The 19,217-nt window shown below is 39.3% G+C and overlaps 1 protein-coding gene across 1 annotated transcript in view; it reads left to right on the top strand.

Moving 5' to 3' along the window:
- Positions 1-18,900, top strand: part of MMRN2 (multimerin 2) — a 219,401-nt gene extending 200,501 nt beyond the window's left edge. Inside the window, exons 5-8 of the mRNA XM_078643296.1 lie at positions 5,686-5,859; positions 7,741-9,678; positions 13,583-17,333; positions 17,378-18,900. Of these exons, the coding sequence (XP_078499422.1) occupies positions 5,686-5,859; positions 7,741-9,678; positions 13,583-13,971 (2,501 nt within the window). The 3' untranslated portion in view covers positions 13,972-17,333; positions 17,378-18,900. The remainder of the gene's footprint in view (positions 1-5,685; positions 5,860-7,740; positions 9,679-13,582; positions 17,334-17,377) is intronic.
- Positions 18,901-19,217: the final 317 nt, after the last annotated feature.

Raw genomic sequence — 19,217 nt, 5'->3', positions numbered from 1 at the left:
CAGCTGGACACCCTTCTCTTCTAAAAATGTCCTCACAGAAAGAAATCACATTACAAGATTTAATTTCCTTCACAAAAGAAACCTCAGTCCACTTAGAAAAATAGTCAATCATGACTATTGCAAATCTCTCTGATACACCCAGAATATCAAAAGGACCAAAAATGTCTATTGCTAACTTCTCCCAGGGACCCTTGGGTAATGAGGATGACACAATTTCAGTCTCCCTAGAACAATGAGTCTTGTCACTACATGCGCACGCAATACAATCACGGACAAAACGCTCCATTTGAATATCCATGCCTACCCACCAGAAACTCTCCCTACACTTCCTTTTTCAAGGCAGACATACCTCCATGTCCCTCATGCAAAATCTTTAACAACCTTTCTCTAATACTAACAGGCACTACCAACCTATCCCCTCTTCTGAGTAAATCATCAATGACGTTCAATTCAGACCATACTAACTTGAATGGCAACAAGTCCTTATGTGCTCTCCAACCTTGTTCATCACACAAAACATCTCTCACTTTCCCTAAAACTTCATCTTCATCTAAAGCCTTTTTCCAATCTGCTAGACTAATGGCACTGCATACATCCTCCACCTCAGCAACAATCCAATCATCCTCCTTAAAATCTTGTCCAACATCCAAAGGTAACCTTGATACACAATCAGCATTAACATTCTTTGCCCCAGGAATATACTTGATATCAAACACATATTCTTGAAGGCGATACAACCATTTAGCTATCCTTGGAGTAGCTTTACTTGCTCCCTTCATAGAAAAAAGATCAATCAAGGGCTTATGATCTGTATGCAATTGAAAATGATTTCCCCATACAAACATTCTAAAATACTGCACGCCCCAACAACAGGCTAGAGCTTCCTTCTCAATTGTAGAATAAGTAGGTTCCGCACCCTTCAACGTGCGAGACGCAAAAGCTACAACTCTTTCTACACCATCATGTATTTGAATAAGTACAGCACCCAAACCATAGTTGCTGGCATCTGTAGAGACAATATTTTGATCAGCAGGATCAAAAGGTTTCAGAGAGACAGCGTTGGCAATGCATTTCTTGATGGAGTCAAAACTTTGTTGACAAGCAACTGACCATTCAAACTTGACCCGTTTCTTCATCAATTTCCTAAGCTCATACACTCTGTCCGAAAAATGATCTACAAATTTAGAATAATACTCAGCAAGGCCAAGAAACGACCTTAACTGGTCCTTGTCCTTAGGAGCCGGTGCTTTTTCAATCGCTTCTACCAAAGTCTGTTTGGGTTTGACACCCTCATTAGATAAGGTGTGACCTAGGTACTCAACCTCCGTCATGCCAAATTTGCATTTTTCCCTAGCCACTGTCAAACCAGCATCCACTAGTTTCTTGAGGACTTTTTCTAGATTGCAATCATGATCGGATTCATTTCTCCCCAAACTAAAACATCGTCCTGGAATACTACCACCTTATCTAAGCCAGACAGAACCGATTGCATCACCCTTTGAAATACAGCCAAAGCTGACGCCAACCCAAAAGGCATGCGTATAAATTGAAAAGCTCCTTCAGGAGTAATAAAAGATGTAACATGTTTGGAGTCTTCATGCAATAAGATCTGGTGGTACGCATTTGATAGATCCAAAGTAGTAAAATGTGTCCCCCCTTTCACAGTGGCCAATAACTCATTTATCCGGGGAAGAGGATGGCGGTCAACCCAAATTTTAGCATTCACATCCCTTAAATCGATGCGCATCCTAATCTTGCCATTAGTTTTTTTTAGCTAAAACGATCGGACTTAACCAATCCGACGCCTCGATAGGTTCAATCACCCCTGCATTGCAAAGTCTAAGTAGTTCTTCTTTCAATTTATTTCTTAAAACAAAAGGCACATTTCTAACTGTATGTACTTTGTGAACAGCACCCTCTTTGAGAATTATCTTGTGTTTGAATTTTTTAAGGCAGCCCAATTTTTCACTGAATAACTCAGGAAATTTGGTATACCATTTGGAGGTATCACCAGCAGACACTGCTAGTACCTGTAAAGGGTGATTTGGATTTAAGATAATACCAAGAGCTCTTTGATCTTTCCACCCCAACAGAGACTTGCCTTTGTGAACTATATACAGTGTTACTATAGTTTTCCTATCACAAAATAACAATTCTGTTTCAATAAATCCAATAATAGGCAGTTTTACACCACAATAGCCTTTTGGAAGTACATCTGTTGACTGTAATTCTTCCAACTTTCCTCCTATACTTTCCCATGTGAATTTGTCAATTATGGTAAACGGAGAACAAGAATCCGCCCACACTTGTACATCCTTGCCCCTTATCTTGATGTTGCATTTAGGAGGACGATAACTGTCATGTTTATCTATATCGCATTCCAAAACTTGTTCATGTTCAATCATCATGACTTCAAAATCATCATCCTCAGCAATGTCATCATTATAATCTATGTCCACCCCATGGTCAAAATTGTCAACTAAATTGACAGCACTCTGAGATGGACCAGATGATTTACACCATCTTGCAAAATGTCCTAGTTTTTTACATTTATGACACTTAGTTTTAATGGCATGACAAAAATTTGCATCAGCAGTATGCTTTGGACGACCACATCTAAAACAATATTTGGTTTTAGGTTTGAAAACATCTCGTTTACCATCCGTAAAAGTTTTCTGGAAACTCTTCTTCTGAGTTTTATTCACAACATGAACAGATTCATTATCTTGCACAACTTTTTTTGAAACACCATTGAGTTCTTTCATGTACCTGGAAGTATTTTCCATTCTTTTGGCAACTGATAAGGTTTTTTCTAAGGTGGGGTCTTTTAAATCAAGAATTTTTTCCTGAATTCTGAGATATGACATTCTATTAATTAATTGATCTCTTATAATATCGTCTCTCATCGTATTAAATTTATATGTGACTGCTAACATTCTTAAACTCGCTACGTACTGCTCAATGGTTTCACCAGAAGCTTGTGCACGTGAGAAAAATTTGTGTCTTTCAACAACCACACTAACTTTCTTACCAAAATTATCTTCTAAAGCCTTTATAGCAAGTTCATACACATCCACATTACTATCACCAGAAGACTCACTATCAATAATAGTTTCTACACGTACCGTTTCCATTAATGGTAATGTGTTCAAAACATTTCTTCCCTCCAGACCCAAAAATTGTTTTAAAATAGCCAATTTTCTTTTAGAAACATAAACATCACCACCAATAGCTTCCAAGTAAGTCTCAAATGTTTCCTTCCAATGCTCCCATAACATGCATGGTTGACCAGGATTCTGTAAGAAAAATGGTGGTGCAGGAATAATTTGGGAAGACATATTCATCTAATAATTGATGTGTTTCAACTACTGTCTCCTAGAACAAAAAACAATTATTAAAACACAACGAAATACCAGACAACTTAACAATGGTTACACAAAAGCAATATTGATATGGTGTGTGTATCACCGTTGATAATAAGAAACACACAAGAATTGGTAGAGTGTGAATCACAGAAATTCCGAAAATTTTGAATGTATATCACCACGCCAAAACGTGTACTTGAAAGGTATTCCAAACACTGGAGTGCATAAAACTAATAGTCAAAATACCTTTGATAAGCAGTGAGCGTATCACTGAATTCAAAATCGTTCCCAATGGAGAATGCTGTCCTTAAATTGTGAAATCCCCCAAAGTAAACTTCTCCACACGAGTCCGCCGTCTGTTGCTAAGCGCCAGGAGGAAACAAAACAGAGACGCTCTACTTGTTGACGTTAATGATGTTGAATACACAAATGCACGCATGCGTCGGTACCGTAATGAAGACGTCTACACTCTACGAACTCCACACTGCGCACGCGAACAGATCCCGTGCAGAGACAGAAGCTTTGATCGTTGCTTGGTAAATTAAAAGATGCACATTCAGGTAACAGATTTTTTTTACTCAACCGATGAATGCCAATTCTCACTCGGTATGGTAAAACGAGGAATAGTAATTATGTGACTCACAGTGGACGGCAGTCAGAAATACTTAAAACTTAATCTTTAAAGTCAAATCAGGAGACAAACACGCCGTTCTTCACACATTACGCGCACAACTTGACAGCAAGAAATATTAAAATAATTTCGAGAGTCATAAGATTGTAATTGTTGAAAGCGCAATAGTTTAACTTAGCTTTTAAATCAAAAATTGTTAGGATTATGACTTATTTTTTTACTCGTAAACTGGTCTGGAAAGAACTTATAGTAGATTAATATCAATGATAACCACAGTAGGTTATTTTATGTAGAGAAGGATTGTGATAAGAAGCATTTTGTGTCATAAATACCTTATCCAGAGGTCACTTTGAGGTTGAAATTTCCAGAATCGAGTTGTAAAAAAAAAAAATTCAATCTTCAGCGAAGGTGTTCTTCATTGGAAATGAACCATCCCATCCTCTGTCGCCAATTTTGAAGAAACAACCAACAAAATTGAGTTTGTAGAAGTTGGTTTATTGTACAGATGCAGGGACCTCTGGGACACAGCTTCACCTTCCCATGTAGGCTTGGAAACTGTAATTCCAACCCTCCAGCTCCAGTAACCTAGTAACCCCCAAGATTCTACATGCTCTGCACATATCATAAGAAAACAAATATGCATGTGAATATAACAGCACTGTCCATCGTACTAGTTGTATTGACTTTTTATGGGTGAAAGGCGGCATAGACACTGCGGGTTTCAGACCTGTGAACACACCATCAGACAGCGGGGATGAACTAGCCAACTCAGTCACTAGAGACAGATCTTTCCTCAATCCTTTCTTGCCAAAGCCCTTCTTAGGGCTGTTTGCCCAGACTCTTTCAGAGGCCGCCTTTTGTTTATATGTTTCATTTTTGCCAATCAATCTACTCAGACCTTTTCTCCCAACATTCTCCCTCATTGAGAGGGGCCTACTTCTCCCTCCCCTTGCCCCTGAGGATACTAGGGGTAAATGCGAATCTAGGGTGGGATTACGAGGTGCACCCTGAGAGTATGCTCATAAACAAAAAATAATTTGGGTTAGAGAATTCTCCATTTTCCCAAGGAGTTCCACCCAGATGTTTAGACAGCTGCAGAAATGTTCACATCAAAAACTCCTCATCTGTGCAATTACTGCAGATTTTATAATTCTGAGTACATTTTGAAGATTTGTGTGCTTAAGTTCCCCATCTTCCTGCTCTATACCTAAACCTGCAATATGTCTGTGAAAGTTTGCCCCACGGTGCCACCCCGGCTAATCATGCTTCTTCACCTCATACATGTTTAACCCTGACATCAGAAGTCCTGCTGTTTCACCACCTTCATTTCTAGCATTGACAGTTCGCTGTCCCCTCCTTTGCTCTTCTCTGGATTATGCCCCAGGGGCACTAGTTCGGGCATTGTGGCTACTCCAAAATCAGTCCTTACGTAAACCCCACAGAAGGAATGTGATCGTTAAAAAACTGAAGCTTGCGATGGATACCTTTGTTCCTTCTTTATAAAAGATGTGATGTATATCTAATTACACATTACAGCCCGTTCCAATGATTTATTTATTACTGTTTTGATCCTATTTCACAAAAAATCTATCCCGGGACAGGTGGTGCAACAATCTATGTAAGTGATACTATATTATATGGTCCTTAAGATATGCATTCTACGACTCTTCATTTCTCTCATACAAACAGGCACAGCACCTACAGCAGAGCCAGTAAAATTTATTAGAACAATACAAGACCAGGAATCTACTTTGGAGGCTCTGCAAAATGATGTACATCAAGCAACCAGCAGCTTGAGGGATTTACAGAGTCTTCTGGAATTTAATCTTACCACCAGCCATGACATTAACCAAACCAGCACAGGTAAGGGGAGGTCTTTTAATATCTGACTTGGATAAGACGCTTCCGTCAGATCACAAGGAGAGGTTTTCTGCGATAATATCCTGTATTTTGTAATTTGCACATCTTGTTAGTATTCTATTGACCTTACTTATGTTTTTTGTCATTTTCTCAGTCCTGTTACTCGGGTTGTTTTAAGAAGTTTACTTGTAACTGTAAATGTTTATTTAGTACTTAAAAGGAAAGCAATATCAACAATTAATTGTCGATATTGTTTACATTTCAATTACTTAATAACAATGATTAAAGTAAAATAAATCACAAAGGAGTAGGAGCTTTGCCTAGATAAATCCTAAGCAGAGTCGCTCTGACCCAAAAGCACATCTAGATATTTACCAACAGAGAAGACATCGCGTCTGAGAGTAGAGTAGGGGCCTTATTTAGGTCTCAGCGGATGGAATACTCTGTCACAAACGTGAGGGATATCCCATCCACGGTATTACGATCTCCATAGGATATAATGGGATCATAATCCGGTCTAAATCTTGATACAAGTTAATCATATGTTAAATCTCATATCTGTGTGGTTGACTTTGCTGCAGCACTACCGACCAATCAATGGCAACTGCCTGTCTAGTCTTCGCTAAATTAATATGTTGGTCATTCCACCTTTACAAGAGTCATTGTCTAAAAGAAACATTTTGCATGTATGTATGTTTGTAGATCACAGCCTACGTAAATGGGCGTTGGTTATTTATTGTTAATGAAGCAACAGACATTGCACACTTCTCACCGCATGGAACTAAAGCATATAAAGGTGTGGGTGGTAGCAATACAAAAAAGATTAATTAGCAGTGACATGCTTAGAGGATGCCCGGTGCAGTGAATTAAAAGGAGAGCGTATGGACTTTGTTGTGTGTATTAGAGTCGGAATAGCAGTGTGGAAAACATGCGTCAGATGATGGCTTCTTTTACATTGTTTATCACTTTAAACCACTTGCACTCTATCACAGACCCCCACTTGGGAGAGTGAAAGCCAACAAAGGGGGGGGGGCAAACATTTAATATGTGAACAGTATTGCAAGATGGCCCTCCTACCGACATAAATATCTATTCATTTCTATTATCCTTCATCCCTCTTCCATCAACAGGAACAGAAAAACAGGCCTGCAATTAATATGGCTTTGTGCCAGCACTAGCATGGCACAAAGCAGTGCAACATTCAGCTGTGTGTTACACAAAGCAGCCCATTTGTGCACCAGCACAAGGGATGGCACCAGCAGTAGGACAATCTCCTCCCTTGCGAAACACAGCACAGCAAATGTGGGTTCTTCACTGCATTGTATGGAAAATTAGTAAATCTTGGTCTTTCTTGCTGTCCACAATCCCCCCATATCTTGCCTTGTCTTGAGGATTATTTTGGCATCCCTATTTTTGTCCTGCTCATCAGACACTACTTAGTAATTTGTCACTTTGCACTACCTGCCTCTTTATCAACCCCTTATCTCAATGCAATTCTACTGTTCCTTCTATTTATAGATGCATAGCAGTGGAAAAAAAGAAGTAGGCTGGGAGGAAGCAACCCTGATCACTGCCCTGCTTCATGAACCGTGATCCTTAAGGGCCCTCCTATTCTGCCCAGAGGCACATATTCTGCAGTCAGGGCTGCTTTAATGGGAATATTTTTATTACTGTGCAGCGAAGGGGAAAGAAACTATAGTGCTCTGTTGATATCAGTCTGCACCAATGGTAAACAAAGTTTAGATGATCTTGCATATCTATTGGCAGTCTGACTGCTCCCTAACCTACACTATGCTAGTATAGTATACCGTTGTATGTAATTTTCATACACTGACTCCTAAAAGTATGATAGGTGTTTCATGGTGTTTATCGTTTTTATTACAGAATTTGAAGAACAGCTCTTGCAACAAGTGCTTTTGCCATATGTTGAAAAGTTCTTGAGGGAACATTTTAACCCAGTCTTGACGAGCTTCAATAAAAGTCTCCAACTTCTCTCCAACAAGATGCAAAACCTCTCAGAAAATGTTGAATTCAATCAAAAAAATATTGAGAAATTCCACTTCAACACAGCAGCAAAGAAAGACCTTCAGGAACTCGGAACCAAGTTTGAATCGAAGATTCAAGAGAACGTGGATCAACTTGACCAGTTGAAGCGGGACATGGATAACAATTACCACGTACAGCAAGCTTCACTCAACTATAATCTCACCATGATGAAGGCTGAGACTGACTTCAAAGTGAAGAGGAATCTCAAGATTCAACAAACCCAGATTTCAGTTTTGAACAACAGTATTGACGAAGTGAGGCGAGGACAAGAAATTCTTCAAGATGAGATTCAAACATTGAATCGCAACATAACAGCACTTTGGATAAATTGTGGAACTAAGGAAGTCCGCAGCACTCCAGACATGATACGTGAGTTGAATAAGTCCCTTGGGGAACACTTGCGACACATAAAAGACCTAGAGCTAGAGTCAGATGCAGCATTTGAAAATATCAACACTCTAGAGAAGTGGGTGAAGGATCTAAGAACCCAGTTCAGGAACACAGCCAGTGAACTTCAAGTGTCATTAATAGAAAAAGGTCTTATCATGGAGGAGAACAAGGTGGCTCTTCAAAGGCAAATAATGGAACTTAATTACACTATCATAAATCTACAGGAAAGTAATGATGATTTACTTTCATATATAAAGAACTGTGATTGCCAAAGGCTTACTGCAGACTTGGAAACTCTTGAAGAAGACCAAAGGAATCTTAGCAGCATTCACAAGGATGTTTTTCAAACTTTGACAGAACTTAGGAGAAAAGAAAGCAATTCTCAAAATTCCCTACAAAATTCTATAGAAGATCTTTCAATGGCCCTCCATCCCATCCAGCAGTCTCTGGTATCTCAACAGGAGCAGAACAGGAACATAATGCAAAGTGTCACTCAGCTATCATCCAAAGCAAAAGACATTTTAGATGACGTAAATTTGCTGAAAAAAACAGACGAGGCTGTTCATGGTCACATCAAAAATCTTGATAGCTCATTCAGCTCCCTCTTAGAGGATGCGATGCGTCATGACAGGGCTCTGGAGGCCTTACTAGGAGAAGAAATAATGGAGGTTTTATCAGAGGAACAACCAGAGGCCCTAAAGATGTCCATTTTCCAGGTGTATGAGGTTATCAATACAACATCCAAAATGCTTGAGAAGCAACAAGCAAGTATAGAATCCATGAAAAAACGAATTGAGCTTCTGGAGACACAAAACGAGGCCCACAGTGACTCACCAGAATCACACAGGCTATCCGACGCTGGTAAGCCAACAGAGAGCACTGCAGACAAATTAAACAACAAACGCACTACAGTAGAACATATGGAACCAAACCATGAGGCTGCTAGAGATGATCAACTGGATAATCCATCATACAATGATATTATGTCCATTAAAAAAGAAGTTAGGCACTTAGGCACAGAGTTGAAAAAATTGGAAGCACACTGGACTAAAAGCAGTTTTGGGTTAAATGAATCTGTTTCACACCTTGCAGGATCTCTTAATAGTTCCATTGATATGTTGAAGCTAGACATGGCCTCCCTAAAACAGCATTTTAGAGGCCATGTCAATCTCTTTGAGAAGCTGTTCAAGAATGCACACGAATGGGCAGCCTCAAATAGAAGTGTGGATGTTGCAAAGATTCACTCTGCTATGGCCAAGAAAACAAGAAAGCAACATATAATTGAAGAGAAGCAGGATAAAAGAGACTCACAACAGACTAAGGCACAAACACAAACGATTGATGATTTTACAGAGAACATACTAGATGTGAAACTTCATGAGAAAGGTAGGATATTTCATCACTCATCAATTTATCATTTATATTGTGCCATGCTTCATATGAGCAGAAAATCTGTTGTAATGGCTAGGAGACATAAACATGAGTCAAGTATTGTGCAAGGATTTCCATAGTATGTGTGCTGAGTCCCATGTGACTTACATGTACATATCAGACTTAATGCTGAGTATTAACAGATTCATTTTGAAAGGACTATTTACCACATAACAAAAAACCCACCAAAACATTTGTATCAGGCAGATATGCTCATTAACAAGAGAATAATTAGCAAGCATGCTAACAGATTCAAAAATATGCAATGTTTAATATGAGAAGTAGCTGAGAGACAATGTTAATCATAATAGAAAATGGCTGCTTTGGAGCTAAGCTCCAGCTGATATAATATTCAGATAATTTGAAAAGACATATGTTTGGCATAGGTAATTGTATGTATTCCCACAATGGAGAAGGGTAAAAAAAATGTAATGATGTTTCACTAAAGGTAACCTTGATAGCTGTTTGTTTATTTAAGCCCCATAGGAAATATTGTGTGCTAACGAGACTGTGAATTGTTTAGCAGTTTTCAGCTTTACCCTCGGCATGAACATCAATTCCTCAACAAGACACTTCTTAAGTCATTTTACAAGTGGTTTTCGATTCGTTATGTTAGTAATTTGCTAAAGCAGCAAAAGCACAAACCTAGATTCCCTGGTGTTCTCTGAGACTTGCCCACATGCTAATGTGGAGGTTGTAGCTTCATCACTCTCCCTCACCCTCTGAGGCATAGATAATGAAAGATATAGCATTAGAGAGAGATAGAAGAAGAAAACAGAGACTGATTAGTTGTGAAATAAATAATCTTAATTCGGAGATAAAGACTAGCAGATGATTGATGCATGTGGGTGAGTCTACACTTACAGCCTGATTCATCAAGCTAAATTGCACTCGCAAAGGGCAAGATTCTCAGAATCTTGCCTTTTGCGAGTGCAATTTTAGCATTTGGGATTCATCATCCCAAATGCCAAATTCGCTATTAAAGAATTTGCACATTTGCGAAGAATTGCATTTAAGGAATCTCTATTTGAGATTCCTTAAATGCAATTCATGAATCATTTTAAAATTGCGAAATCGCAATTTTGGGCTGCTATTTACCGCGAGGTCAGACCTCGTGGTAAATAGCTAAAACTTAGAAAAATGCATTTAAATGCATTTTTCTAAGTTGCATGTTACACATGTCCTTTGGACATGTGTGTGCGCAACACCAATGTAGATTACATTTCAGGGGTGCTACAGGGTGTCCTTTGGACACCCCTGCACCCTTGAAATCGCATCCTTATTTGCGATTAGCTAATTGCTAATCGCAAATAAGGAATAACTCCCCATTCATTCCTATGGGCCTGTAGGCCCATAGGAATGCATGGGAAGTTATTCCTTATTTGCGATTAGCAATTTGCTAATCGCAAATAAGGAACATGTAGGAATCGCAATATTTTTTGCAATTCCTACATGAATCCCGTTTTGCAAGTCCTTAATAGCGATTCCTTATGAATCGCTATTAAAGACTCGGAAAACGGGTCTTTGATGAATCAGGCTGATAATTCCTTGCAAGGGGAAGGCTCAGAAACAAGGAAGATAAATGGACCAGACTGAATGGCATTTTATATGAAAGATCACAGTTAGCTGGCAGTTCGGGCACAGATGAAATGTGAACTTACCTTTAGTTATTTTGGAAAAGTACACTGGATGGTCAACAAGAGTAACAATTCATAATATGCAAGCAGTATGTTGAAGTCAGGCTCGCAGGGCTGTAAAAAAACAAGTTATGAGGACGGCAGAATGTTGGCCTCAGTTATATAAGTTACTTGTTAAATAACGAACAAGACAACATAACTGCAGAAAGTGATGAAACATTGGAGTTAATCTTAACTATTGAAAGTTGATCAGAGTACATTTCATTCCATCCTTTCTCACCCTACCATTGCAGACAAGTACAAGTCAACAGCCACTCATTTATGGGTGAAAATGCTGCAATTATTCTTTTTCACATCATTTATATTACATTTAAAAATACATACAAGATACAGTAACACTTCAAATGTAAACGAAGTCATAGCATAATGACCACTTGGTTCGGTTTAGGGCTTACATTAGGTCTATTTTCTGAGCAGTTGGTGTAATAGAAAATTCATATAAAATCAAAAAATTACAAGCAGTCTTCTGTGTATACTATTTTCACAGAACAGACACCCAATCATGAAAAAAAGAGATTTTATAAAAGACCTCTATAAAAAAAATACATTAAATAAATTTAAAAATAAAAAATGTATTAAAGATTTAAGGATTCAAATGCACCTCAAATCGAGTTGTTAATTGGTAAGCAAATCCTAAGCAATTACTACTGTGAAATAACGATTCTTCATAGTATGCAAACCTTTTATTTCTGAAACGTTATTGTAACCTCTTCATATTTGGAAATATTGATATTTTCTGAAGCAAGTGACTATATAACCAGAAATCACAAAGCAGCTCAGTCCCCCCTATATCAGCACTTGCTTAACAAAAGAGTAAGGTTTATAGATGCAAACAAATGGGAAAGTAAAAGAGAAAAGGATTAGCAGGAGCGCAATGATAACAGAAACACGAAGAACTCAGATATGTTAAGTCCCTTTCAAAAACGGGCTTCATTATTTTGATCCAGGTAGCAAATATAAGAATCTCAGTCTGAAAATAGGATGCAAAGAAACGATGACAACAATGTAAAGAATGAAAATCTACAAAGGATGTTGTTTTTTTGTGTATAGTCTTATATGCAGTTCTGGTCAATATAGCAATCCCAACACAATTTCTTTAAAATGTTAAAGCTTATTGGACATTATTACAAATATACCATAATATTTGAAGAATGGCAAGATCATATATAATTAAATATCTGTATGGTTCACCCTCTAAATGTTCGCTATATATTATGCATTAACTATGCTACGCCTCCTCAGATATACTGATTTGTAGGATGGTGGTGAAAGTGCAAGCAGAATCTAAGGAGTGCTAGTTTAACTGAGGCTCCACCTTTTATCTGTTTCAGACATGCACTACTGTGACTATTGCTCAGATCTAGTTATGTTTCACATTCATGTATTGGATGGGTTACGTCCAAGGAGAAGGTGGGCTTTTCCAGTACAAATAATTAGAACTGTGTAATTATTTAACCCAGTACAGGAGGTTTGTCAAGGGTAACTCTACAAAGCACTTCTAGAGACTCTACATTGGTGCTGAGCTGATTTACACATGGTGCATCGCTGAACTATAATTCTTTCCTGATGCAATTTGTACATTGTTCTGCATTCTGTCCATCAACTGTTGTTTTTGCAATTTGTACATAGTCTCTTATATTGTAGGCACACATAAGGACTGGAACTCAGCCTAGACCTTGAATGAGACAGTAATATAGAAATTGGATCACAACATGACAACAAGACTTTACTGGTACCTCATGTTACACTCAATTAATAGCTTTAAATTCCAAAATTGTTGTACTCAATGTATAAAGTAGGCTGCTCAATGGCATATGTCATGAAACTGCTGTAAGCCTACGCAAGGAAACTCAAGTTATTATTTTTTAAACCGAAGACTCCCTTTCCTTCTAGCTCCTGAGGTTCTTTCAAGTTTCTTTGCATTTTGTAACTAGAGAAGAGGTAGGGAAGTTTGTAAAAACTGGGAGGGATTATTGAGGATGGGATCTCAGCCTCCATATGGATTGAGATAGTCAGCCGGTCACAAAACTCTGCTTTTATTACTGAAGATTGTTGTTGATGGGATTCAGTATTGACCTGAAATTTCAGGACCTTCAGAAGTGCTGCCAAGCTCTGGGGGGTTGAAATTGATAGTTTTCTTGTGTTTTATCATGTTTCTGCAGTTTCCTCTGTGGCCTTCTACGCTGGATTTTCAGAAGGAGACAATGAAACCGGAGTCCTACATTTTAACGAGTTATACCTCAATTACGGGAATGCGTATCTCCTGGAAGAAGGATATTTCAAAGCCCCTCAACAGGGTGTCTACCTCTTCATCATCAGCGTGGAGTTTGGCCCGGGACCTGCAATGGGGCAGCTGGTTTTTGGTAGTCGGAGCAACATTCCTCTACACAAAGGAAGAGGGAAGGAGTCAGATGAAAGCCCAACTACTAGTTTTGCCATTGTTGAACTTAAAAAGGGGGAGATGGTGTGGTTTGAATTGGTGCAGGGCTCTGTGGTTAAAAGAAGCCCACCTGGGACTCTCATTGGTGGATACTTGATATTTAAAACCTGAAAAATTGCATTCATTGGACAAAGAAAGACTTGTCAGTAATATTTTTAAATCTCGGTGATGGCTTCTACTGTTCTATAAGCATCTAATGTTGTAGATTTTACATATTTATCTTTGCCGCCATTGCCTTACACCTCTTCGTCATAAGAACTACATGTTGATTGTGTAGTCTAACAGCTGTGTTGTACCTCTATTTTTAGAGGGGATTAAGAGGCGTAAGAACTGTTTGCGTTCTTCCGGTGCTTTCACATTGATATCATAATATGTTGGGAAATATTGAATTTGCACACACCTTATGTGCACAACTTTTCTAACTTTGCAGGTGGGGACAGAGTCTGCATTTTACAACCCTCCCCCACACCCAAGATTCTACCCTGGGAACAATTTAACCCCTTAAGTGCTGCCGTCGGCCATTGGACGTCACAAGCACTACCTTCGTAGTGCTGTGCACGTCCAACGGCCGACGCAGCCCCGCCCGTTTTACAGAAGTGCCGCACTGCCGCGGCATCGCGGCCGCGGCAAACGGGTTAATCCAACAGAGTCCCAAGAACATAAACATTCTAAAAGAACTGTAGGGCAAATGGGCTTCTGCTGTTAATAACTCAGCATGATACTAACATTTCAGTAGTGGTACAGTTGAATAACTCAGTTGAGGTGTTTTCAGGCCACACCATTGCTTCTACAAATAAAAGAATCTGCAGTGGCGGTGGAGCCCTTGCCTGACACAACTTTTATATGTATGTGTGTGGCAGCCATATTATATCTACCTAAGGGGACACTTTGCAAAGATTTGCAAGGGGGAGGCCTTACATTTTCAATATGCCATTAACTCGGTGCCGTATTTGTGTCCCTGGCTGACTTCAGAAAGTAATAGCAGTTCCTCAGGCAAAAATGTTTCTCACTGTGGGCCTCATTTACCATCTTTGATGTAGGGTAGTGCCGCAAGCCTTCCTGCTGCACTGTCCTAGGTCAGAAGAAGAGGACAGGAATGCGCCATATCTATCAGATAAGGCTCATTCCTGTCCTTCCTTCCCCCTGAGCTGGAGCACAAATGGCTGCCAACGCAGACACCCTTGCGCCATGGTGGAAAGGTGTCTGCATTTTAGGGGTGCTTTTTTTAACAGGAAAGGACACCTTCCAGCACAAAAACAATCAGTAGAGGTGATGTCCTTTTTCTATGTTTGCTGCAGAATGCAGCACACATAGAAGGTGGAAAAAGCTGGGAGAATTAATGTTATTTCCCCCTTGTTGGGCCTCCCCTACGCCACCCTTGAGGAGGCGTAGACTTTTGATGCATTTCCAGGTTTCCGAACTCTGGTAAATTTGGAGAGGCATCAAATGCCATGGGTGTTACATGGGAACGCCCACCATAACACCCATGATACGCCTCCCTATCGCAGGGCGAGGCAACGCAGTGACTTGCACTGTGTTGCATCAGTCCATCTACAAGGCCATGAAAAGCCACATAGGGTGGCTTTACGTGGCCTTGTAGATATAGTTTTGCAGTGTGTGCCGCCGGACTGTCACTAAAAGTGATGTTCCAGCGGCGCAGGAGCCTTTTAAATGAGGCCCTTCATTTGTATCTAAAAATTTCCTTCAGCCAATGCAATTGCCACCATGCCTGTGACTCATCACATGAGAAAGGCAACTCAGGAAAGGGAGGGAAAAAGATTTAAGATGCTTCGAAAAGATTCTGCTTTCATTTACTAAGACTCATAAGGATGCATCTCCTGAGACTCCCTATCATCAAGAGTATCCCTTCTTAAATAAATCCTTTCATAGTCAGTGAGAATTAAGAAAAATTAGAAGTCAATAATCAACTCTTTCTATGATTGAGGGCCTCATTATGAGTGGGCTGGTGATACTGGGTCTGGTATTGCCATTACCAGGTGGTATTGCCATCCATTTACCTCCAGTTGTGAAGCGTGTAATGAGGAATAACTTGCAGGACCCAGAATTACCGGGCCATTTACCCCATGTTTTTCACAAAGTCCAAGGTCTTTATTTCTCGCAAAGCCAATCTGAAATGAGCAGGTGGAATGTATGACCGGAAAAAAGTAGTAATAGCATGTGTGGTATGGGTGCACTACTAGCACCTAGTAATACGATGCTAAGTGACTCCTGCAATCATGGAATGGTATTACCACTGAAAACCATGCAGTAATACCACCCCGTCCTTGGACCTTGGTAGCCAACTGCGTTTGTGACAGAATTGAGGGACAGAGAGAGAAAGAGAGAGAGAGAGAGAGAGGTACACATAATATAAAATGCATATGTCAGGCCTAGAAAATAAATTGTAAACCGTTTAGTGAGCAATTTCCTCTGCTCACCACCCTGGAATTTTTCCTTTGCAAAGCCTCCATCCATTCCCATGATTAATTCAATATGTCTGATTACTGGTGTATGTATTTAACCACTGCCAGAGACTGGTAGTGCTTCTGCAAAAGCCTAAAACTAAATATGTAATTGAAATGTCATGTATTTAACTCGCCTGTGCCCAAATTACCTAAACTTCCCACTGCGTGCACCGCAGTTTTCATTGCTATACTCCGATTTGGACAGTGGTGCTGTTTAGCGATACATAACATTTTGAAAAATAATTCCCAATATTCACCTTGCATATAGGAAGACGGAAGCTGTCAAGGAAAATCACGAATATGTAAATCGTGAAACTGCAAAGTCCAGTAGTCTAAGATTGTCATGTTTTAGTCTCACAGTCAAATGTATTTTTGAAAAATAAAAATAGAATACAGTTGCCAGAACGATTTCATCAGAAGAATAACCGTCTGCACAAAGAAAAGTTATTTGTGTGTGTATTGTCTTTGTGTTTTTGTCCTGTCTAACTATTCTTTGTGTTTACAAACAATACTGTTGACTGCCCAGTTTAATATAGTCATTCAAGCCTCGAGCTGTTTGTCTAGGACCCACATTTAACAATGCCAAGTTTCAAAACAAACTCCTTTTGAAATTACTGTACAAAACGTCCCTGTTTTTCCCCAAGCAGGATGTTTTTTTGAAGGTCGTTGTTTTGCTACCATATCCTAAATAAGCATTGGCAGATCCAATAGAATTGTCTTTAATGGTCTCAAGCATCACGCAAACAAAGGCATGCACAAATGCTGCTTGCATGCTTTAAATAACTCCAGAAATCTTCCAAAAGCGACTAAAATAGACATTTATAATTATTTTGCTTATATTGTCTGCCGAGCAATTAGTTAAGATGCGTTTTAATAAACTGATTGTTTCGTGTGAATTTCAGAACAGGCAGCAAAGTCTGAACAAGTGTTATTTTAATAAAATTCTACAATTCTAGGGAATGGGCCTTGCGGGCCGTTGCCATGTATCAAATAGCTTTTGGATTTTTTGTTTCCTCTTAAACAGTAAAAAAGCTGGTAAAAATGATCATTAGTTTTTCTGTTTAGAATAATGAGGTGTTACATTTCCGGAAGCATGAGTGCCGTGCCGGAAGCTCTGCTCTTAAGCCTCTGGGCGGTACCGCGCCGAATAACAAGCCTGCGCAGACTGAAATCCAACTCATGCCTCTTTCATTCACTGCCCCTTTATCTTACTCTTGTAGGTTCCCGCTTTCTCCTTTTTGTGGAGGTTCTTCCGTCTTTCTTTTGCTTCGTCCTTCAGCTTTCTGTGTTTTCCATCTCTTGCTCTCAGAAAATGTCTGATGGAAAAATTGGTGCCGGTCCCCAACAATTTGTGGCGCTGACACCCACCTGCAACCACTGGCTCAAATTAAGAACTGGAATAATGTTCTGAGAAGAAAGAAGTTACTGATAAATGTACTCATTAAAGTTTAAATCATCATTATTTTGAAAAAGTTCAGAAAAGTAATGAAAAAATGTATTGTGACTCGTACTAGGTATTAAACGTGTGACCTTTGCATTGCCTTAGGGGCACGTGCTCACTAACTAAGCTAGTTAGCCGTTTATGACAAAAAGTAGTAGCAGTGGTACTTATTCTAGCGCCACATTGTTATATCTTAAACAGGTTTCATACAGTAATTTAGTGATACCGTATATTTTGGAATCTGAAACCTGTAGTTAGTGATAGAGGAAATACAAAGTTAGACTGAATAGACTAGCAATTCATATATGTAGGTTAGTCTGTTGACTTTGTGTGCCAAGACTGCACACTGCCTTATCATATGTATGCAAATGTATCTCCTAAATATCAAGTGCGTAAACAAGACCCGTAACATGACAGTGTTCAGCTACCTGCCTCTATGCAGAGTGGAACCTTCCACCATTACAAGATGGCCTCCGCTGTGGTTTATAGGGATAAAAGAGCAGAAACCACAGAAGCAGATGGTGCTCCGAATTCACTTTGCTGGTGTTATGTTTGCTGGTACCCCTGATAAAAGAAAAAATGGACACGCCTATTTGTTCCTGCAACTTGATGCTGGCATCAGAGAGCAGCAAAAGAAGTAAACTACTTTACCCCATCACAAACACAACTGCTGAAAATATAAGCATCCACAAATGCTGTGTATCGTCTCAAAACGTGACAAACAAACCAACAGACAAATGCCTGTAAGGGGCATACTGAAACAAGCCTGTGGCCAAAGGGGACTGTCCCAAAATCTGTGTCTTTTTGTTAGGTTGTGCTGACGCAATCTGGCAAACAGCTAAAGGCTGCCTATATCCTGGCATAAAAAAAGATGAGCTACATTTCTTCATTTTTGGGTTTGTTCAACTGAGTTGTTCAAAAAAAGGAGTATATGTGACTGAGTATAACTTTATTAGCTACTCAACACCCCCCCCACCCAACTTATTAAAGTTCCATCATTGACCTTACTAAAGAAGTGATTGTTGGTGGCCTCTGGCTTTGTGCCCTTTGACCTATGTATTATAAACTTATTAGACCAGATTGGTGACATTGTTAAAAAATGTTGGGCATCAGAATAAAAATGTTTCACGGCCAGGTCTCCGTATGAGTCGTTTGTTCATGTAAAACAATGTAAACTTGTCATTGTAATTCACATTCAATTTACAAAACCTTGATGTGTACCTGCTATGTTACATTCAATGTATTTTTGTTAGTTTTCATTGTAACGTTCGACCAAGTACTTACTACAGTACTATATAACAAGCTTTGCAAGGGTATACATGAAACATCAGCTATAAGATTAGTTTTCTTCGTCAGCGACCATGGTGGAAAAATCAATTACATTATAACATTTCAGTAGTTCAGGAATTTCGACCGGCAAGTAGATCCGGGGGAGGGGGTAACGCATCGTA

This window comes from Lissotriton helveticus, chromosome 5_1 (genome assembly GCF_964261635.1).
Source record: "Lissotriton helveticus chromosome 5_1, aLisHel1.1, whole genome shotgun sequence".
NCBI lineage: Eukaryota > Metazoa > Chordata > Amphibia > Caudata > Salamandridae > Lissotriton > Lissotriton helveticus.
The sequence above is the reverse complement of the archived record's forward strand: the minus strand, read 5'-3'. Positions and strand labels throughout refer to the sequence as shown.